Here is a 24,416-nt window from a genome sequence, read left to right as displayed (position 1 = left end):
AATGATATGTATAGGACTGTAATGACAATGATATGTATAAGACTGTGATGACAATGATATGTATAAGACTGTAATGACAATGATATGTATAAGACTGTTATGATAATGATATGTATAGGACTGTAATGACAATGATATGTATAGGACTGTGATGACAATGATATGTATAAGACTGTAATGACAATGATATGTATAGGACTGTGATGACAATGATATATATAGGACTGTAAAACAATGATATGTATAGGACTGTAATGATGTTTTGCAGACTTGCTGGTGGATATCAATATTGTTATTATTTCAGAATCTAGATAGGCAGAAAATCTACTTGCAGAAATCTACAAGTGAGGGATATTTCAACAGGCATGTTCTAGAAATTGACATTCATTGAGCTAGTAGATATGTATTTAGAGTTTTGAACAAAGTGATGGTAATTTTAACAGGCATGTTATTCTTGAAATTGACATGGGTTTTACTAATAGATATTTATTAGTTTTGAACCATGGTTATCTTGACATATCCAGGCTGAACAAATGAAACATTTTCGTACTTTAAATAAATGTATTTTATAATGACATCAATCAGTATACTCACATAACTTGTAACTCAGGTTACAAGAACAGAACTACAGAATCAATTTTTTGTTAGCTTTACTCTTGGCTTGACAAAGATCTCAGAATTTTCTTCCATTAGAAAAATGCTAGAATAAAACCGAACAAATTTGTAGTTTCAAGTTAAATTTCCTACAACTTTCTCTTCATTTCTTATTTGCTTATAAGGTAGAACATAATTCTCATAGATTTTAAATAAATCAATTTTCTACATGAGAAACATGTCTCTGATAACAAGCTATAAAAGCATGATAGACTGTCAGTGTTCTGTCTGCAGCGCCTACCCATGTCCCATTCAGGCAACAAATGCTCGCCAACTCTGCGTGTCATTAACGTAAATATGTAAATAAGATTTATATTTCCTCTCGAATCTGAAAGGAAGCCACTGTCGCTGGAGTGAGGCCTGGTAATCTGATTACTATAGATACCACTTATGATTTACCATCTAGTTAAGGAGCGAGGATGGGTTCCTCATCAGTATGGAAAGAGAATTTGGTGTTTCTACTTACAATGAATTAACGGCCGATTCAATACACGTATATGGAATACTGTACCGTGCTTAGTGTGTTAATTGTTATACAGCCACGGATTGCTGTCGTGTTCAAAGTAGAATGTCTGGCACTTAATAATGACCTTATTGTCTGTTTGGACAAGTGCTCTTTCATGTAAGGTAATCTCCAAGGAAACTGTTTGTCTTCCGTGACACATGGTCGTGGTCGCTGAACATATGGTCTATTGCGATGAGGGCTGATCTCTGTGGACAACAATTATCTTTTTTTATGCGTGGTCCCTGTGCATTGGTCTCTCACGACGAAAGAAGTTCTCCAAGACAACTCATTGTCCTTCATGACAGGGGTCGCTCACAGTACGAATGGTATGACGAGGACAGGGGTCGCTCACAGTACGAATGGTACGGCGAGGACAGGGTTCGCTCACAGTACGAATGGTACGGTGAGGACAGGGGGCACTCACAGTACGAATGGTACGGCGAGGACAGGTGTCACTCACAGTACGAATGGTACGGCGAGGACAGGTGTCACTCACAGTACGAATGGTACGGCGAGGACAGGGGTCCCTCACAGTACGAATGGTACGGCGAGGACAGGGGTCTCTCACAGTACGAATGGTACGGCGAGGACAGGGGTCGCTAACAGTACGAATGGTACGGTGAGGACAGGGGTCGCTCACAGTACAAATGGTAGGGCGAGGACAGGGGTCGCTCACAGTACGAATGGTACGGGGAGGACAGGGGTCACTCACAGTACGAATGGTACGGCGAGGACAGGGGTCCCTCACAGTACGAATGGTACGGCGAGGACAGGGGTCTCTCACAGTACGAATGGTACGGCGAGGACAGGGGTCCCTCACAGTACGAATGGTACGGCGAGGACAGGGGTCTCTCACAGTACGAATGGTACGGCGAGGACAGGGGTCGCTCACAGTACGAATGGTACAGTGAGATTCTTTTAAAGTTCATCAAAGGATCAAATTGGTCTTGCTGTCTCAACCACAAGGTGGTGCACACTGAGCCTATAATTTTGCTATGGCATATTCCAGGGGCTGCGCTCACTTTCGCTCTCTGCACCCCTGGAGTAGTGAGGATGCCTAAACAGTGGATAGTAGTTTATACCTGACTGAGTGCCAATACTTTTGTTATAATATAAACATGCTGTCAGTTGCCTGACGCCAGGACCGCATCTGGGATGCTTTATATCAAATATTTGTAGTCCTAATTTGATATTAAAAAGAAGTTTTAAATATACATAGACAAATTTCAATTCCCAAAATTCCCTTCGCTCGGCATATGGTAGCTATAAAATAATAACTTGCCATATTTTAAAATTCCTAATTGTATTTGAAGCCAGTGTTAAGTATCGGGTTCTGTCCCCGGGGATCCCTGGGTCGGGGTAGATAGCCATGTGGCTTTTACCCTAATGTAATGGTACCGTACAACCTGCTTCACTAACCCATCACAGACAGGGAAATGTTTTGAGTTTTTTGTTGGGTTTGGAAAACAATAACGTCTTAACTCATTCACCCCTGAAATTTCATAATGAACTATTCCAACCTTGGAATTGGAGGAGTTCAAATGTGTCTTTCGGGATGAATGAGTTAAGGTTGGTTTTGACTGAGTTACCTTTTTGAATGAGGGTACGTAACTTACTGTTGGAGTTAAAGGGGTAGTGACTAACAATCAGACAATATCGCTAAGCATCCCTGAAATTTCATAATGAACTATTCCAACCTTGGAATTGGAGGAGTTCAAATGTGTCTTTAGGGATGAATGAGTTAAGGTTGTTTTTGACTGAGTTACCTTTTTGAATGAGGATACGTAACTTACTGCTGGAGTTAAAGGGGTAGTGACTAACAATCAGAGAGTCATCAACGACAACATTGCTAAGCATGTATTGCCCCTTGGTGTGTCTGCCTGTGTGATATCACTAATCCAATTGGCAGTCGTTTAACCATTTTAACACACCATGTGTATAGTGAGTTGTCTTCATTACTTGGAATACCATCACCAATTATTTGCACTATTTTACTTGTCAGGGATGTTTTGGAAAGCTTGCAGTATTAGCTGTATTACTGTGTACAAACTGATGAATCTTATTTCCAAATTTAAGGTTTCTTACCTAATGACTTCATTGTATAACCTCAATCTTTTATCAATAAATTAAACTGTCTTTAAATGCTGCTGATAAGATGTAGAATGGAAAGGAACAAACAATAGATTTGACTGAATTAGGTTGATTACATGACTTTAAATCGAAGCATCATGTTTCTTTCGTTCTCCAGTTTCCTGGTCATCATTTATCCGTTCTAAATATGTTATGTTTCCTTTTCATACCTGAATGGTCAAAATGCCATGAAACATGCTTCTACAATCTTTACTGTTGTCTTGATCATTCTTCTGTTTCAGTTTAAAAAACTATATATTGCCCGGGTTGGTTGAAGGAGACATTCATTTTTTGCCTTTGTGGACAAATTGTGGTAGGGAAACATAATTGTTTGTTTCCCTTTGATAAATGATTGTTCTAGATAGGCCTTGTATGAGGAAAATATGATGGGAAAACATGACAATTATATATGATACATGACAATTATATCCCCATGATGTGATCAAATCTATCCCTTGAGGTATGCTGTTACACTAATGAGGTACAAAACTATTTATTAACTTTAACCTTTTGATCCCTTGTGGGCTTTGCACTTAGGCAATCTGACATGCATCGGATGTTCATGTCTCCCTCAAATGAGGAAAAAAATGCATGAATTATATGATACATGACAATTATATCCCCATGATGTGATCAAATCTATCCCTTGAGGTATGCTGTTACACTAATGAGGTACAAAACTATTTGTTAACTTTAACCTTTTGATCCCTTGTGGGCTTTGCACTTAGGCAATCTGACATGCATCGGATGTTCATGTCTCCCTCAAATGAGGAAAATAAATGCATGATTTTCTACTTGTGACTTAAATGTATTTAAAGGTCCTACCATTGGACTGCAGGGGTGTAAAAAAAAAAAAAGTAGCACTGGCCTGGACAAGTAGACCTTAGAAATCCACTTCCCCGAAAATATTTTCTGCTTGTCCCAATTAAATTGCATATTATACATACACATTCACAGACAAAAAACGGATTTTTCAAAATAGTAGGATATTCATGAAATATTGTAGTCTTTTTTCTCTCCCTATTTACAATTATTATACTATAAATTATGTACTATTAAAGAGCGTTGATGGTTGTATTTATCTTCTTCTTTTTATTTAAGATTTTGAATTACTTTTGAATATTCTTTAACTCCTGAAATCCGGGTCCGGATTTGTTAAGTTATTAGTCACGCTAATTAATGCAACTTCCTGTTTGAAAACAGAGACGTTTTTCAGGCCAAACGATGTTCCTCTGTAGGTAACTAGTACATATAATAAGTAGATCCTTTATCTATTCCTATTTTATGTTTTAGCTGGAGTTTCAGTTATTTTCATTGGCCTTAAAGTCATTGTTTGTTTCATACTTGTTTGAATGCTTTCCACTAAAATACAGACAGTTCAGTTAATTATTTATTTGGAGGAACGGAGAAACACATGCAAAAACATGTTTTATATACTTACTATATCGCACTTGCCCAGGGCAAGTGGGCCAAGTTTTTTGCACTTGTCTGGGCACTAAAACTGGGCATCCTGGGCGTCGGACAAGTCAAATTTTACACCCCTGGACTGTTGTGTAAGGTTACCACCCTGTGACTGTTGTATAAGGTCCTAACCTGTGACTGTATTTCTATAGATTGACCTGTTTTAGAGATTGCATGTGGCCAGACTATTTTCCAGACTTTTATCTGATTAGTGATGATATGGCTCCTAAAACAGATTCTTACGCTTCAAACAATTTGTTGAATATATATTTGACCAATTTGTTGGTCTGCATGGATGTTATCTGTTAACGTCTGGGGACCCATTCTAGTGGCCACATGGTAACCTCCACACTGTACCTACTACAGGTAAAAGCTATCTGATCATGATGCCATCATTTTGTAGTGAAAAGAGTTTTGTAAAAGTCATCAAATTTTTATGAAAAAAATGTATAAATGGATGTGGGTCTGAGGACTTGATGAAACGATTACAGGGAAATTGTCTCCCTTGTTTATAATCTTATCAAGTTAACTTATCTAGATGATCTCCCACGAGTTCCGATTGCCTTAGCAACTCCCTTAACCTCTGTTTGAATATAACTGTAGCACAGTTTGGCCAGGACACTTCAGAAAACAAATCAGTTCCCACAGCAAAATATAGTTCCTCTCAAAATTGACATTCCGTTCCCAAATACTACATCCTGTTTTCAGCTGCTGAGTTTTTGTTTTAGCAGTTCTTCAAATGCAATGATTTAATTTAATTTGAGCAAACTGCAAAATATAGGATTTCTTCTGAATTCAAAAAAATGAAATGATGGTGAAAATAGACGAATGCGGCAATAATATTTATTGCCAATTACATACAATTAAATCTAATGTTAGGGTACAAGCAAATCGAATACATACTAGCTGTGCTACAGATATGATGGTATATATTCCAACAGTAAAAATTCCAATCATTATTATGTGCTGATTTTACTGGAAATTTATCTTGTGTTCGACACATTTCTGCCCATTTAACTTAAAACGAAACTTTGATTGACAACATAATCAATCATCAGATTTTTTACGAAATGAAAAATTGTTCAAACCTACAGGGGGGAAGATTATGTTTTTTAAAGAATCTGTTATGTTACAGCACCAAGCTATGAAGCGCCACAACGAGGCTTGGCGAGACAGTCTACGCTACAGACGACCTGACCTTGACCGCATGCCAGGTATCCGTCGCATCACCATCAACAACAACCCTATGTTAGGGGACCAGGGCACCAGTCTACTGGCCGAGGCTCTCAAGGATGACCTCTGGCTCAAGGGTAGGTTATTCAAATTCTGGGACATTAAGGGTAAATAATCTCTCAAGGATGACCTCTGGTTCAAGCGTAGGTAACTCAATCTCTTGGACAATAAAGGTAAATAATCTCTCAAGGATGACCTCTGGCTCAAGGGTAGGTTATTCAAATTCTGGGACATTAAGGGTAAATAATCTCTCAAGGATAACCTCTGGTTCAAGGGTAGGTAACTCAAACTCCAGGACAATATCTGTTCATTGGCTTAAACAGTGCTTTCCAGATTATGAAGATGTATATGAAACACTTGCTGATTGACTGATTTTGTTTTGTGATTTATTATTTATATTATTTTAAAACTTTTTGCAATCACACTGACATATTTAACTTCTGTCTGTAACTGTTTTTGTATTAATTATCTCAATTTTATAAAATTTGATAATTTGGCGGGGGGGGGGGGGGCAGAATGATATATTTCACAGATTTATAGAAACCTTAGGAAGTTTCACTTGAGGTTTAATTAATTTGTTGTTGTTTACAGCGCTGGATCTCCAAGGGTGTGGTATCTCTACGACAGGGGCGAAGGCGTTACTCGACGTACTTAAATACAACACGACAGTGGTCGTACTGGACGTCCGACGTAACCCTCTTATAGGTAAGCATAGAGGTCAAGGTTCAAGTTCAAGTTGTTTATTTAAGTGTCACTTATCACAATTACATTTGTGTTCATTAATACATATAAAAATACTTGTACAAAATATAAATCAATTCCATTGGTACATATAAAATACTTGCAGTTGGCTGTTTCCTAGAACTTAAAATAGTTTGTTTAACATAAAAAAACACCACTTGTAATAGGGATCAATATCGACATTAGATTATTGTGAGACTACCCTTCTTATTATTATTTACATGTAGGTTGCATAGATACTGGACTGTTATAGCTGTGTGTAAGTTAAAAGAAAAGTATCAAAGTTAATATTTAGAACGAACAAAAATATTTAGTGTTTCCGGTAACCCTACCTACCCTTATTTTGTGTGCTTACCCTTAACTTTTTAAGGCAATTTTTTTTTAAAGAAGCACTATTAATGTCAAGATCACTCTCCTATTTAAACCATATGAAATTATTTGTTAGAATAAAATTTGTTACCTACCTACCTACCCTAAACTCATTCACCCCTGAAATTTATAATGAACTATTCCAATCTTTAAATTGGAAAGGTTCAAATGTGTCTTCAGGGGTGAATGAGTCAAGCTAATTAAATGTTGAACAACAAGACATAGATGATGAGACACCCAATGCAGACCAATAGCGGAGAGAAGTTTGTAGAATTATTATAAGATCCTTGACTGGTCGTTTTACACCAACTCTAGACCTGTTGTTTACCAAGGATCAGTTAGCACTAGAGATAAGGCCAGACATTATCAATGATACTGAGGGTCCAAGCAATGTTTACACATACCTCCTGTATCAGTATATTAATTCTCTATTAATCAATAATACTGAGGGTCCAAGCAATGTTTACACATACCTTCTGAATCAGTATATTAATTCTCTATTAATCGCTGATACAGTCTTCCTCAGCATCTCGCTGGAGAGCAAACCTGATAAGGAAGGTTTGCTGATAAAGAAGTTTATTTTCGGCCACAAAATAAAGTTATCTGACTTTGGTAAACTGTTTACTGTTGAGAATTAATGTCATTGTACTATAGAGGTTGTAATGCAACAACAGGACATACACCTTAACCCATTGATTGTGAACCAGAGTGGGAGGTTTAGTGAAGACACAAAGTTTAGTGCCTAAATTGATGACCGTCACCTTTGACCTTGACCTCTGTGATATTGGTTAAATTTTTAGCATTCACATCTGTTATGGACCTACTACATATACATATAGTTGCAGTAATTGTGAAAACGTGTTCTGAGGCATGAAGTGTTACCCTTGTCTGTCTGGACGATTAAAGTCTCCATCTAGGTCAGTTATGGACGGTTACTGTACTGTAACTGTAATTGGGGGACAACTGTGGTTAGAAAGGAGTTGATTATCAGACTTGCCTCTAGATTACTTTGTTACACACGTAAACCTCTCTTTCAATCTGTCAGTTCCTGTGTGACTTTCTGTGGTACTGCCAACTACTGCAACTAGGGTCAAGTATCTTCACATGCTTATGGGACTTAATGAGAGCAGCATGGTACACATCATGTTTGTGACCTTGACCTCTGTGAACTTGCTTTAAGTTTAAGCATTCAAGTCCAAGTACTGCAGCTAGGATTAAGCATAGTCACTTGCTTTAATGACCTAATGAGAACAGCATGGTACACAGTATTTTTGTGACCTTCGTGTTTGACCTTGACCTCTGGCCTTGGGTCAGTTTTTCACATGAAAGTCAGTTATGGACAAAATACTGCAGCTAGGGTCGCACATAAAAATGCAAACATTTCATGCCCCTCGACCTTTAATAGTGATGTGGGTATAAAAAGTATACAGCTTTCGACTCCAATGTTTGACCAACACCTCTGTTGTTTAATGAATGGCCAGAGTTGATAAAGGGGGGACAACTGTGGTTAGAAAGGAGTTGATTATCAGACTTGCCTCTAGATAACTTTGTTACACACGTAAACCTCTCTTTCAATCTGTCAGTTCCTGTCTGTGACTTTCCGTGGTACTGCCAAGATTTTTGCACCAGGGGGTAACCGATTGGGAGAATTTAATTTGTCTTTTAACAGAAATACGAAAAAAATCTTTATTTAATTAATTTATCCATAAATAACCAACAACACAACCCTGATTGTTGTCCTCATTATAATCCAAACTTTACAATTCCTTAATTGGTTATCCTGAAGTTCCATTCAGTTTGATATAGCACACTGTAATAGTGTATAAGATAATGTGGATAGTAAACACAGGATAACAAGGTACAGACCCTTTATGAGCCCAAGGGTGCACAGTTAGATAAATGTTTTATTAACAGTTAGAGTTAGGTCAAAGTGTAAAAGGATAAGATTTTATTTAAGGTGTACATATCAAACAAGATAAAATTCAGGTATTTTTATACTGTACCGCATGTTAAGTGTAAAACAGTCCTATACTGAACTTATACATCAGTGAGATCTTAGAGGGATCACTGACAGCCCAGTAGGTAGGTCTGAGAGGGAATCACTGACAGCCCGCCCAGTAGGTAGGTCTGAGATGGAATCACTGCCAGCTCAATAGGTAGGTCTGAGAGGGAAGCACTGACAGCCCGCCCAGTAGGTAGGGCTGAGAGGGAATCACTGACAGCCCAGTAGGTGGGTCTGAGAGGAAATCACAGACAGCTCAGTGGGTAGGTCTGAGAGGGAATCACTGACAGCCCAGTAGGTAGGTCTGAGGGGGAATCACTGACAGCCCAGTAGGTGGGTCTGAGAGGAAATCACAGACAGCTCAGTGGGTAGGTCTGAGAGGGAATCACTGACAGCTCAATAGGTAGGTCTGAGAGGGAATCATTGACAGCTCAGTAGGTAGGTCTGAGAGGGAATCACTGACAGCCCAGTAGGTAGGTCTGAGAGGGAATCACTGACAGCTCGGTAGGTAGGGCTGAGAGGGAATCACTGACAGCCCAGTAGGCGGGTCTGAGAGGAAATGACAGACAGCTCAGTGGGTAGGGCTGAGAGGGAATCACTGACAGCTCGGTAGGTAGGTCTGAGAGGGAATCACTGACAGCCCACCCAGTAGGTAGATCTGAGAGGGAATCACTGACAGCTCAATAGGTAGGTCTGAGAGGGAATCACTGACAGCTCAGTAGGTAGGTCTGAGAGGGAATCACTGACAGCCCAGTAGGTGGGTCTGAGAGGAAATGACAGACAGCTCAGTGGGTAGGTCTGAGAGGGAATCACTGACAGCCCAGTAGGTAGGTCTGAGAGGGAATCACTGACAGCTCAATAGGTAGGTCTGAGAGGGAATCACTGACAGCTCAGTAGGTAGGTCTGAGAGGGAATCACTGACAGCTCAGTAGGTAGGTCTGTATTCTGTTATATATAAACTTGAGAGATTCCTTCTAAGATCTAAACAGCTATTCTGTTATTTATAGCTTACAATTTTTACAAAGCAATTTTAGTTTTTCTACAACTTAAATCACTGAAAGGGCTGATTGGAAGTGTACGGAAGGTTTCAATGTGAGTTGAAAGCAGAGTACCTGAGAAAACAGTTACATAGTCATACCTGATGTGGGAGTTGAGCCTCGGCCATCTCCGGGAGAGGCGAGGGAGCTATCCCCTACACAACCTGACCAGCTTTGTGTTCTGTTGTAATCTCTTGTCAGATTTCTAAACCGAAGATCAAATATAAAACAAAATCAATTACGCAGTAACAAATTGATAAACTATCGTGTTGTAAGGACTTACATGTTGTCTTTACTTGTGACAGACGTGTTACCTTTGTCCGTGTCGTGTCTGAGTGTGGTCTGGTCCAGTCCGGCCTTGTCGTCTGGCTGTGGTATCTGATATTGTATAGTGATGTTTATGTCCCTATTATCCAATTCAATATCGACATTTTCACACAAAAAATAATCAAAAACTAATCATAGTGTCTGCATTTTTGTTTTGCCTTGATATTGAGTAGCAGTTTTTATGCCCACGCTACATAGAGAGAAGGGGACATTAAGTGGCTCCTCCTGTCAGTCGGGTGGTCGTTTGGCCCGTACAGCCCTGTACAACAGTTAGTCTGTACTAAGCACGCTGACTTTGTGTTAAGATCCATTTCTTTGATTTAACTTTAGCTCCATCTCCATCAAAGCAGCAATGGGTGCCTATTGAATTTAACATTTTCTGGTATCGTTATAAACCACTGTCTTCCTACTGGTAATCGCACAGTGACTGTAGTCACAAACGCTTGGTACAAAAATTCTTCAAAACAATCTAGTGATTTTATCCAGGTTTTGTGTGAAAAATATTTTTGTGATTTTATTCCTCGCCTACGACTTCAACATTGATGTCATCAACGTTATTTCTAGATACAGCTTTATGGGACCAGGCGGAGTACTGTGCTGGGTGCCTTCGGCATGGCATTTCAGTGAGATGGCACTATAAAGTCGGCATCAGATCTGCACTATCACAAGGAGGCAAGCACACCAACATACCCTGTCTGCTGCATACACACACGCGAGCATGCATACACTACACACATGGAGGCACATCCTTAAATGGCCTTAGCTTTTAATAGGTTGTTAAACAAAATTAAACCAAACCAAACTTTATCGCTATTTTACTACCCCTTGAACAGCCGAGCGGTTCAGGAATCTGATCGTCTTTGATCACTAGCCCTCCACCACGGTGCACTTGGTCAGGGGTTCCAAGCCTACCAGGGGCAGTCGCCAGGTACTGGCCGCTGGTGTGGGTTTTTTTTCTTCAGGTATTCAGATATTCCTTCACCAGAAAACCTGTCACATCCTTAAATAGCTATGGTGAAGGTAATAGATATAAAGATATACTGGAAATAATTAAAACACATGGCGATGAAATTGGTAAGATCAAATGAATCATGAAGAAAATAGACTTTGTGCTGTGAGTGTGAAAAAAACCTTCTGTTGGTAAAACTATTACTTTGTATTGACAGATTGTGATAATAAAACTTTGTGTTGACAGATTGTGATATTTGTGTTGACAGATCGTGATATTTGTGTTGACAGATCGTGATATTTGTGTTGACAGATCATGATATTTGTGTTGACAGATCGTGATGTGGTACACTCAATCATGGAACAGCTGATGATCAACTGTAACGGCCAGGATACTGAGGTAGGTCAAGGTCAACACAAGGTCAGGGAATCACTTAAAGGAAAGAGCCAGCACAGAATCAGAGACACTGCACCAAGATGTCTAGGGCACTTAACTGAAGATCAAACCCAATTCAGGCTCAAAGACACTTAAGGTCAAGAACAACACAGGGTTAAGGGGAAAAGCTGATGAGGTCAAGGCCAATGCAGTGTCATATGCAAAACACCAAAGGTTAAATGTCAAAGCTAAGCTATGACAGGGTCAGAGACATCACATCTTTGTGTGTGGATATTTTCATGCTAATTTACTCAAAGCCAAAAATGCAAGCATTCCAACACCAATATAATTCCCAATTTTTGCTGTTTTGTCAGAGGACCATGCTAGTTACAGTCTATCATGATACAGACTTCAACAACAGGTTTAGAAAACAATGTTTAAGTATCTTCTTTATAAAACGATAATTTGGTAAATGTCAGAGGTTGCATTAACACATGTAGCACTGTCTAGAAGTGATTTAGATTTGTCTGAAATTAAAGCTTAAAAGGGGTCAGTGTTCAATGCACAGCTAAGTAACTATGACTGTAAACCATTAAGAATAAGAAATTGAGCAAAATAAAGCACTTTTGGCCTCTTTGTAAAAAAAATGTATTAGGGTTTAATTTTTGTCAAAATATTTTCAATTCTGCTTCAAAATCACTAACAATTCAACTTAATCCAGTTTCTCAAGAAACAATTTTAATTCTGTAAATTCTTTTTTATATCTTTGATTTTAGGGACATTGTATTAAGCTGATGTATTATTTGTTGACAGTACAAATGGATCAAAGCAGACGATCCCTTGGAAGGAGGAAAATTCAAGTCGTCGAAAAAACGTCGAACAAAGACCTTAAACTCCAGCTTTGGCCGTAAAGCCACCATCAGGGTAATTTTCACTACTTTGTACACAGAGGTTTTCACAGATATTTTCTTTCCTTACAAAACAGCTGAAGATGTACCGTGTCTAGTCTAGCCCAAAACCCAAACTGAGGGGTTTTTACCCCCACAGCAGTTGATTGTTTCACCATTTATCAAGGAATATTCTGTAACATTAAGTACCTCAAGGTACAAAATCTTGAAAATCTATCAAATATAGCCTTGAATCTGAAGTAAACGGTGAACAGCAGGCTGTAGATAAAACTAACATATCTCTCTTTCTCTGATCAAACACTGGATATCCGTTCAAACATTGATCAAATACTGGATATCCATACAAACATTGATCAAATACTGGATATCCATACAAACATTGATCAAATACTGGATATTCATACAAACATTGATCAAACACTGGATATCCATACAAACATTGATCAAACACTGGATATTCATACAAACATTGATCAAATACTGGATATTCATACAAACATTGATCAAATACTGGATATCCATACAAACATTGATCAAACACTGGATATCCATACAAACATACTGTTGATTGTTAGGTTTCATGAAAAGATTCCACTCGTTAATCACAACCATCTCCTTTCTGAAGAGTTTAATAATTCACATTAATAAATGGCCAAACAATATTGAAAAGAACTTTTCTTTTTCTGATTTATCATTATCCATCCTCTTGACCTGAACTTTAGACTTTACATTTGAAATCAGGTCATTTTCTCACCTTTGTAATTCTATTTGATGTCCAACCCCAGTATCAAAGTCTTCTCCACTAGCAGTCATGTTAAAAATGCAAAACAAACATATATTGGAATCCTATTTATTGTTATTTTAGCAGAAGTGTTATTTTCACAATTAGATGGATTGACTGACCTGTTGTGATAGTAAACCTTCTATTACTGGTAGATATGACACTGACAAGTCAAATCTGTAAACATGGTTTAGATTTTCCTGTGTTTCTTAAAACTACAGAGGTTTGAAACATAAGATCTGATCGACTGCTCTGCCTATACATTTTCAGATTTCTGCAGGAGTGGCACGGCGACGTACTAAGTCGGCCGGAGCAGTGGGTGTGGCCAGACGTCTTCAGCTTAACAATGACGGCGCCAAATCAGGCATGCCGTGGAGGACTGCGGCCAGGGCCAACAGATACAGGTATGGCTTACAGCTAGGGCCAACAGATACAGGTACGGCTTACAGCTAGGGCCAACAGACACAGGTACGGCTTACAGCTAGGGCCAACAGACACAGGTACTGGTTACAGCTAGGGCCAACAGATACAGGTACAGCTTACAGCTAGGGCAAACAGATACAGGTATGGCTTACAGCTAGGGCCAACAGATACAGGTATGGCTTACAGCTAGGATCCGAAATCTACAAGTGTACAATACCAGACACTAATACTGTAATAATATATCAATACTTTTGGGTTTTTTCCATATTCAAACAAACAATATGATACAGGATATGTTAACTTAGTATTGTGATACCTTAAACTTACAATTTAAATTTTACCTTTAAAAAAAAAAGAGTTGAATTCCCTTTGTGTGCTCTTAAAATCATATTTGACTTTGAGAAAAACTTAGACCAATCATAGAAAGATGTTGAGTTGAGGTATGAGCATACAGCTGATTTTATGTTTACCACAATCTATTTCAAACTATATTGATGTGGATAAAGAGGCAGCAATGCCTGTGTCCACTAATATCCTTTTCTTTTCTTTTTTAAATGATCACACCAGATTTGAGTGTAGAGTAGCAAAACATGGAGTTGAGGGGAGCCAAAAGGGGGACAAAATTTTATCATCAGCTCATGCCACCTTCAAATCACCAATGTGGCAGTATTTTTATTTTTCCATTGGAATAAATGAACAGGAGGAAATCGTCAACAAATAATTAACAGGCAGTAAATGATGTGATTACAAAGTACACAGTACGGTACCAAACTTGTCATCGCAAGTGACGTTAGGCATACATCAAGCGTCGAGTCCACACAATTTGTAGCTTACATCAAGCGTCGAGTCCACACACTTTGTAGCTTACATCAAGCGTTGAGTCCACACAATTTGTAGCTTACATCAAGCGTCGAGTCCACACAATTTGTAACTTACATCAAGCGTCGAGTCCACACAATTTGTAACTTACATCAAGCGTCGAGTCCACACAATTTGTAGCTTACATCAAGCGTCGAGTCCACACAATTTGTAGCTTACATCAAGCGTCGAGTCCACACAATTTGTAGCAAAGCCTTCGCCACACATAAGCCCATACAATTCAATCTAAGCAGAATTATTTTGAAGCCTCTGTTTCATTGGGTTAGACCAATTTCAATGGCAACTAATGTAGTAATTTAAGAATTGTTTTGCTTTGATAATACCACATTCAGTGGTAGAAATTCAATGATTCAAATCAATGTTAGCCCCAGGATGATGCCTCGGTGGAGGACTAGGTGTAGGGGTGAACTGTACAGACCACAGCATTAAAACCTGCCAGAGAAGGGGTTTTGTGTGCTTTCTATGTTGTTTTATATAGTTTCATATATATAGGATCTTACATGAGTTTCCATTTCATATGAGATTTATAAAACGAGTCTTAAGAATTTTCCAATTTAACGAGCCTCTGGCAAGCTAAAATGAAAAATTTGTGAAGAGTTTTATAAATTTCATATGAAATGAAAACAAGTGTAAGATCCTTTTTATCTCATAATCAAGATTTGTGGCATTTATTCATGTAAAACAACAATTTTCATGCAGATGTAAGAATCTGCCATTTTGACTCCAGTACGTAAGTCTGTGACGTCCTGTACTTGTCCTAGGCATGACGTGAAAATTGAAACAGTTGAAACTTACAACCAATCACAAGGCTGATAGGTCATATTACATGGGTAACTACGCAAAACATATGACATGGGTATATTCACTGGATAACACAGTACAATATGTGATAAATCATGACTGATGTAACACACCTAACCCCACCACACACCCTATTAATGGTGGGTTTCCCTCTCCCATCCATCTACAGGTGTAACACAACTAACCCCACCACACACCCTATTAATGGTGGGTTTCCCCCTCCCATCCATCTACATGTGTAACACACCTAACCCCACCACACCCCCTATTAATGGTGGGTTTCCCTCTCCCATCCATCTACAAGTGTAACACACCAAACCCCACCACACACCCAATCAACACCAGGTCTCCCCCCCCCACCCATCTACAAGAAAAACACACCAAACCCCACCACACACCCTATTAATGGGGGGTTTCCCCCTCCCATCCATCTAGAAGTGTAACACACCTACGCCCACCACACACACTATTAATGGTGGGTTTCCCCCTCCCATCCATCTAGAAGTGTAACACACCTACGCCCACCACACACACTATTAATGGTGGGTTTCCCCCTCCCATCCATCTAGAAGTGTAACACACCTACGCCCACCACACACACTATTAATGGTGGGTTTCCCCCTCCCATCCGTCTACATGTGTAACACACCTAACCCCACTATACCCCCTATTAATGGTGGGTTTCCCCCTCCCATCTGTCTACAGGTGTAACACACCCAACCCCACCACACACCCTATTATTGGTGGGTTTACCCATCCCATCCATCTACACGTCTAACACACCTAACCCCACCACACACCCTTTTAATGGTGGGTTTACCCATCCCCTCCATCTACAAGTGTAACACACATACCCCCCCCACACACCCTATTAATGGTGGGTTTACCCATCCCATCCATCTACAAGTGTAACACACCTAACCCCACCACACACCCTATGAATGGTGGGTTTACCCCTCCCATCTGTCTACAGGTGTAACCCACTAACAGCTAAACACACGTCTGACAGTGATACGCCACCTTGTCTAGCCCTCTACCATCATCACATATATACAGCTTCAAATTTCTACCTTTAGATTATCTCTTAAGGATGTTCAAGATTAACAAGAACACAAATGTGATGTTGTATCTGTTTCCAGAGGATTTCCCCCAGAGCACATCCCCGGCAAGGCAAGTCTGTTTGAAAATAGCGAAGTGTCGCCCAATACATCTCCAGACCATTCTGCCTCACTTCTCATCACCCATGACGACCTGGAGGACGAGGACACTCTGAGGGAGCTTGAGAAGGTTGTCCTGGACGACAGTGCCCTCTCCACAGGTATCAACAGTGCCAAGGAGCTACAGGTAGGATGTCTTACTGACCTAAGTCATCAGTCCCTACTACAGGTATATTAGGTTGTATATGACTGCATACTGTTCACAGCAACATTGCCCAGGAAATACTTTGAATCAGATGGCCTTATTAGGGCCGTGCATCAGAGGTACAGGTGCCCTAAAGTGATCACTGTGCCCATCTGTCTGTCCATCCATACTCTCTTTAATGGATTTTTTTCCGGAATCCAAAAGACTGATCTTTCTGATATTTGAAATGGCCATACACTGTGAAATGTAGGTGTGCAGGAGTGTTTAAAAGTTTATGAGGTCACAGTAAAGGACACTTCAAAAAATAGACTATGGGTGTGTGGTCCTTATCTTGGAATCCAAAGGACTGATCTTATTCTCACATTCCAGTATCTTCTTGCTCATGAAGACAAACCTTGTAAGATTTAGTTCAGTGTGTCCCTGTGTCGTTCCAGAGCACTTTGTTTCCGTAGATATAAATATTATGGTCTGTCAGTGACGATGTATTGGATGGTCCTGGCTAGTTAACTTTACCCGTGTTATGGGATTACTTGGAGTGCTTCTTTGTATCAATCAGTATGTACTCAATTTTCTCCTCTTTTTAAAGTTCAACTGAGCCAGTTTCATTCAGATGAGCATTAAGGCCAGTAGAAATCCATAACTAATGCTCAGCCAACTAAAAGGATGTTCTTATAAAGACACTTCAGTATTGATTTTAAAATTTTCCACAGAAAATTTAAAAATACCTTATTTGTTGCACTTCCTCTCATTGAATTAAAACTCTGAAATTCATTTAGAAAATTAAATTAAATAGCCAATTTTCTGAATGTGAAAGATTTTTCATTCTTCAGAAAACAAAATCTTTTTAGACAGGATAATTTAATCACACAATTAGTGGATATTGAATTCAGCATTCATTTGTTTTCCATATTCAACTGATAAAACAAGAAAAGGATGGGGGGGGAAAAAGAAAACTTCCAATGAATTGAAACCTGTTTCACGACTAGTGATGGTATTAAATTGTCATCAACATTAACTCATTCAACAGTACCCCTGGAGACACATTTGAACTTGTCCGATTCAAAGGTTGGAATAATTCATTATGATATATCAGGGGTGAATGAGTTAAAACAAGGCTTTGCTTTAGTGAAAAGGATCCCTGTCCCACTACATCCTGTTTTTATTCTATACACAGTAACCTCCCCTTAACCTCCGTTTGGATAGTTTGGGCAGAATACATCTGTTGGCCAGGTAGCTCAGTCTGTTAGAGCGATAGTATAACAATCTGAAGTCTGGAGTTTGAATCCTGGTCTAATAATTTGTACACTCAAAACACTTTTATTAATCATATTTTGTTTATTTTATCTTTTTATTTCTCATAAAAGTCCCATAAGGCATGGGTTTTTATTTTCAGAAATTGTTTACCAAAACTATAGTCATGCCGGAAAAAACAGTTTCCAACATTTAGTAACAGTCTATAGTGGTGGTAGGGGATCTTAAGGTGTATATATACCAATCAGTCTCATCATCTGTAGTCCATCACTCCCCAACTTGTAACATAAACTTCATAATAGTTACATAGAACTTACCAAAGGAAATAAACATATATCAAACTTAAAACTTAGGATAAAAATTGAATATATCATTTGAAGAAGAAATCACATTCTATTTTGCTTATAAACCAAACTATTTCCAAACATGCCATGTTATCAGTTAATTGTTCTAGATTTAGAAAAAAACGTTGTTCAGTTACTTAAGACCTTATTTTATGAACTTTTATTACTTACATCCATCCTCGATATCCAGGGGTAACGCTCACTTTCGCTCTCTGCACCCCTGGAATATGTCATAACAAAATTAAAGGCTCAGTGTGAACCGCCTTGTGCACAAGACAAAAAGACTAGTTTGATCCTTTGATGTACATCAAAAGAATCTCCTGATCATGTAACGGTAAAACTAACTGGCTTTGAAGTCGGGCGTCGCTCCTCTGTAATCTTCAAGGACAAGTATCAGCCTAGTGATTGGTCAGGTTAGTTTACCTGACACCAATCAAATTTTGCTATATGACATATTCCAGGGGCGAAAGTGAGAGTAACCTCTGGTCCATCATATCGAGGTTTACCTTCACTTTATATTAGCCTGGCCTGACTTTTGATCACAATATGTTACATTTGTTTTATCAAATACAGTCGAGTATGTAACATCCATAAGGTTAGGTTCCTTGTTGCCATAACTTGCTATATGTTTTGGTCTTCATAAGACAGTAACCTGCCAGAGGACAAAGACTTTGTAATGAGACCAATTTGCAGTATGCCTGTTTGTACAAATAGGCATATAGCTGAGAGTAAATGTCGCTACATCTATAACCCAAGCACACAGGAATTATCTCCCTTGTTTGTGTATAGTGTGTTCATCATTGGAAGAGTATCTGACAGTATGGAACCCGCTCGAGTTACCTCCCCTTGTATATTACCGACACTTTCCCATTTACAGATAGAGCTGATACAGATGAAGAGACAGCTACAGCAGGAAAGATTGGCCAGGGCAAAGTGTGACAAGAAAATTATTGAGGTCAGTATTTATTGTTAGAAACGTGACAAGAAAATTATTGAGGTCAGTATTCATTGTTAGAAATGTGACAAGAAAATTATTGAGGTCAGTATTCATTGTTAGAAACATGACAAGAAAATTATTGAGGTTAGTATGTACAGAAGTTTAACATATTTTCCAGCCTTTTGAAATTTCCATGGGGGAGATTCCACATGCTTAAAATAATAAACATAAATAAAATGTGTGTATATACCCCCTAACCCTTTAAAATGACTTATTTTGAGCTGTTCTTTCAGATGAAATCAGTCATTGTTACAACATATGAATAGTTCAACAAAATTCTCTGATTTTAAATATATTAAGAATAAAGGTTCAAAATCAAAAATACCCATCCTAAGTAAGGAGAGTTGGCTAGAACACAGTACAACGTGTGACAAGAAATATTTTTTAAGTCAGTATGTATTCTACAAAAACTGACAAAAAATATTTTTAGGTTAGTATTTATTGTACAGTGACAAGAAAACAATTGAGATAAGGATTTACTTTAGGTAGATTTCCCAACATTTTCTTCGGGTTGATAAGTATGAATTGTGAGAAAATTCATGTAGCACAACCAGTAAGTGTTTATATGTGACGAACCGAGTCCTTACAGTACATATATAACAACTAATTGTACACACGCTTACATTGTGGATTGGCGTGGACAACTCGTACATATTTTACACCTTTTTGAACATACAATACAAGAGTACATATCGTCATGGAAATGTCATATATAAACACTTACTGGTTGTGCTACATGAATTTTTTCTCAAAACTTTAAATAGAGGTTAGATCAATGGGTTTCTGACTTCTGTCCAATATTTGATCAGAAGTCACGTCCTATACCTAAGGTGTGAATGGTTGATAACTTGATACATTGACATAGATTGCCTAGTGGTAATGTATTTGTTGTATTACAGCTGTCCATAGAGAACCGACGCCTACAGGATGACTACGACCGTTTGAGAAGGAGTCACTTCGGAGGCGGGGCACCAGGGGGCAATATCCTGGACGATGACAGTACATTGGAGAGTATAGAGGGCGCCTTCAAACAGTTCCACCACTTCCTCGACCTCCTCAAGGACGCAGGGTAGGCACTTTACAATCAGACATTGGTAATTTTCTGTTAGATAAAATATTTGGACAATTTAAGTTATATTTTACACATACTGACTTACATTTATTTATTTATATTCTGAAGAGAATCCCGCTAAAAATCCTCAGATCTGACACAAATTAATCTAAAGAAATATCATGATGTCTTTTTACACAAATAGCTGTTGTCAAAGATTACCCAGCAGCTATGCATCTGATGCCTAGAAATTTTTTCCAGATTAGATAATTATATCAAGGATATTTTATATGTAAATGTGTTTGACAGTCAATATAAAAAAGTTATGGAAAAGAAAAAATAAAGTTGTTGTTAATATTATTTATTGATTCAATGATAAAAGAAATAAGATTAAAATTGTTTTTTATGATGGTGTACAATTTTGTCGTGTTATAGCCTTGGGGAGTTGATCACAATGGCGGGACTGGACCACAAAGAATCGCCATTTGTCAGCGCTAGTCAACTCCCTGTCACAAAGGGACAAAGTTATAGTCAACAACCCAAGTCATCCACTCCCTACAACAGCGGGACTGCCAGCCGCATCCCACCACACCCCGCTAAACCCATGAAAAAGACCAACGGTTTCCTCGGCGACATCACATCCAGCAATAAAGTGGCAACATCTGGATTCTCCGGCGGAACGTTCAGTGTCCAAGCGGCCAGCGATCCCACAATGAAACGACATTTTGAGGGCACGTATGACACTGCTGAGCAGGCAAAACGTGACGAGTTATATGAGAGAATATTACAGGAGACTTCAAACGCATTCCACCATAATCGTACTGGCGGAAAGCCCCAAGGGGAGGCAATGCATGCTGAAAACAAAAATAAACAAGACACTGACGACAAGGCAAAAGAATGGAGTAAGAAATTAGGCGAGGAAATAGTGTTTGACGCCAGCGAGGTGGACGATTCCCCTAAAGTTAGTCGCCCTGTGCCCCTCCCGAGGGGCAGGTCTAGTGAGGAGGAGGGGGTTAGTGTACAAAATGGTAAACCTACAGACAGTGGTAAACCTGCTGATACAGCAGGTCCTGGTCCAAGGGACGGGTCACGCATGAGTGACTACAACTACAGTATGGACAGCTTCGAACAGTCGTATCTCAGCGAGCGAGGAGAGGTGGTGCGATTCGACGGAGACTTCGACACTTATGGAAGTTCACCATCACCACCACCCCAAATTATAGAAAGTGAAGAAAATGATTTTTAGGGCAACAAAGATTTTTTGTTTTAAATTTAATTGTCCAATAACATACAATAACAGATTTTCAAGCATTGCTAACAAAACACTTTTTTTCATAACTTTTTTTCTTGCAAATATTTAGATAGGTTTTGTTTTTTTCGAAAAATGACCGATATTATTCAACTGTATAAATATTCATATTTCTTCCATCAAAAATATTTTTCCTGCTCAATTAATGTAGAGAGTCCATTCGTTCCTTATTTTCTGTAAGGAGGAAGAGTTTCAATTCATTTTATAATTGTCTGATTTAGAATTGCTTACCAATTAGCTATAGCAGAGTTGTTTGCGTAACAAACATCTCTGCTCTGTCCCAGGACCTCTTGATTAGAACGTAGGGCGCTTATCCACTGCATTACTAGTCATGATAATCGTTATTTTGTACTTTTCTGCAACATAACTCAGAAAAATATCTAAATGTTCTAACCCCATAAAAAGCCTGAAGCTTAAAATTATTTTTGATTATAAACAGGAAATTACAGTTTAAAGCCAGTACACAGTAAAGTTGTTGGACTCTATACCTGAATTTACACCAAATAAAAAGTATAGTGACCTGCCCTGGGCCTAAAGACAGTTATCTCCCCTGGCCCACTAGACAGCTATCACCCCTGGCACACTAGACAATTATCTCCCCTGGCCCACAAGACAATTATCTCCCCTGGCCCACTAGACAATTATCTCCCCTAGCCCACAAGACTGTTATCTCCCCTGGCCTACTAGACAATTATCTCCCCTGGCCCACTAGACAGTTACCTGCCCCAGCCCACAAGACAGTTATCTCCCTTTGCCCATTAGACGATTATCTCCCCTGGCCCGCTAGACAATTATCTCTCCTGGCACACTAGACAGATTAAGTACAGCACATTATTATCAAAGCTAGGTCACAAAAAATCTCACTCAAAATAATCGAGAAAATGCATAGTTCCGTCCAAAAGTTCATCATTTTCTCACAGTCCGTCCAGAATTAATTTACACCAATATGTTTGTGTATTTCTAACTGCTGGTTTTAGTGTAGTTCTTGCTTTTCTTTTTTGAAAAATTATTGCATGTTTGATCTAAAAATTAGAAATTTATGTAACTCTTTTCTTCAATATGCTCAAACTATGTAAAAAAAGTCACATCAAATGATCTGTTTGATATCACCCATTCTTGTGCCTCAAGTAAGATTGTCATGGGTTGTCACAAACAGGAAAACGGGATATGTTTCCAGGTTTTTCTTCTGGTCAGTTATTTTTATAATCCTGTGGTATCTGTGATAAAATTATCAGAATCTCATTACCATTCCACATGATAGAAAATGTGAATCTGAACTTTGTTTTAGAAGTCAAATTGGATGAGAACTCGTTTTATTGGCCTCTATATACATCACTGACTTTTGTTTCTGCTGAAAGAAAAATCAGATTAAGAGATGATTTGCTTTAAGGATCCTTGTCACACTGTACTGTAGTTTTTACAGTACCCTTCCTTTGATTTCATTTAAGATATATTTTTAGCACAGTTACGGCCAGGACACTTCTGTTGACCAGTCAGTCCGTTAGAGTGACAGTATAACAACCCTTAGTTCAGGGTTCGAATCCCAGACAAGTCCCGCTGATTTAGTTTTTAATCAGGCCACTGTTGTTGTTATTATTTTGGTTTATCTCATATCTACTATATTTCATGAAAGAACATGTAAATCTGAACTTTGTTTTAGAAGTCAAATTGGATGAGAACTCGTTTTACTGGCCTCTATATACAAAATAATACATCACTGAGTTTTGGTTCTGAAAAAAACACTCGGTTTCAAAGATGATTTGCTTTAAGGATCCTTGTCCCACTGTAATTATTTGCTTTAAGGATCCTTGTCCCACTGTAATTATTTGCTTTAAGGATCCTTGTCCCACTGTAATTATTTGCTTTAAGGATCCTTGTCACACTGTACTGTAGTTTTTACAGTACCCTTCCTTTGATTTCGTTTTAGATGTATTTTTAGCACAGTTACGGCCAGGACACTTCCGTTGACCAATCAGTCCGTTAGAGCGACAGTGAAACAACCCTTAGTTCAGGGTTCGAATCCCAGACAAGTCCGGCTGATTTAGTTTTTAATCAGGCCACTGTTGCTGTTATTACTTTGGTTTATCTCATATCTACTATATTTCATGACAGTCCGGCAAGGTATGGGTTTTTTTTCCCATAAATTATTTATCAATGCTATTGTCAGGTAGACGAAATCAGTTTTCAGTACCTAGTCACTGTTTTTGGCAGTGGTATGGGGATCCGTAAGTCCATGTAGGGCTGCTCATTCAAAATTTGACACGTTGAACAACCTGTTTCAGTAATGAGAGTGAGTCTGAGAGCATGTCAACCCTTTAACACAGCCAAGAGTTTTCAGAGCACAACATACTTGCAAACTTTTTGAAATTTCCACATGGGGAGATTCTACATTCTCAAAATTAAAACACAAATAAAATGTGTGTCTATACCCCCTATAGACAAAGTAACCCTTTAAAATTATAAATTTTGAGTTCTTTCAGATGAAATCAATAGATCTTCAAATATAGGAATAGTTTAGCAAATTCAC

At 38.6% G+C, this 24,416-nt stretch overlaps 1 protein-coding gene across 1 annotated transcript in view; it reads left to right on the top strand.

The window, feature by feature from the left end:
- LOC110462031 (centrosomal protein of 78 kDa-like) overlaps window positions 1-24,416 on the top strand; it is a 111,636-nt gene extending 87,220 nt beyond the window's left edge. Inside the window, exons 7-15 of the mRNA XM_021515803.1 lie at window positions 5,886-6,060; window positions 6,575-6,688; window positions 11,743-11,807; window positions 12,597-12,707; window positions 13,743-13,876; window positions 16,715-16,919; window positions 19,410-19,487; window positions 20,429-20,598; window positions 21,016-24,416. Coding sequence (XP_021371478.1) covers window positions 5,886-6,060; window positions 6,575-6,688; window positions 11,743-11,807; window positions 12,597-12,707; window positions 13,743-13,876; window positions 16,715-16,919; window positions 19,410-19,487; window positions 20,429-20,598; window positions 21,016-21,826 — 1,863 coding nt within the window. The 3' untranslated portion in view covers window positions 21,827-24,416. The remainder of the gene's footprint in view (window positions 1-5,885; window positions 6,061-6,574; window positions 6,689-11,742; window positions 11,808-12,596; window positions 12,708-13,742; window positions 13,877-16,714; window positions 16,920-19,409; window positions 19,488-20,428; window positions 20,599-21,015) is intronic.

The sequence above is a fragment of the Mizuhopecten yessoensis genome, unplaced genomic scaffold, assembly GCF_002113885.1.
Source record: "Mizuhopecten yessoensis strain PY_sf001 unplaced genomic scaffold, ASM211388v2 scaffold10733, whole genome shotgun sequence".
NCBI lineage: Eukaryota > Metazoa > Mollusca > Bivalvia > Pectinida > Pectinidae > Mizuhopecten > Mizuhopecten yessoensis.
Note: the sequence above shows the minus strand (reverse complement) of the source record. Positions and strands in the feature narration are given on the sequence as shown.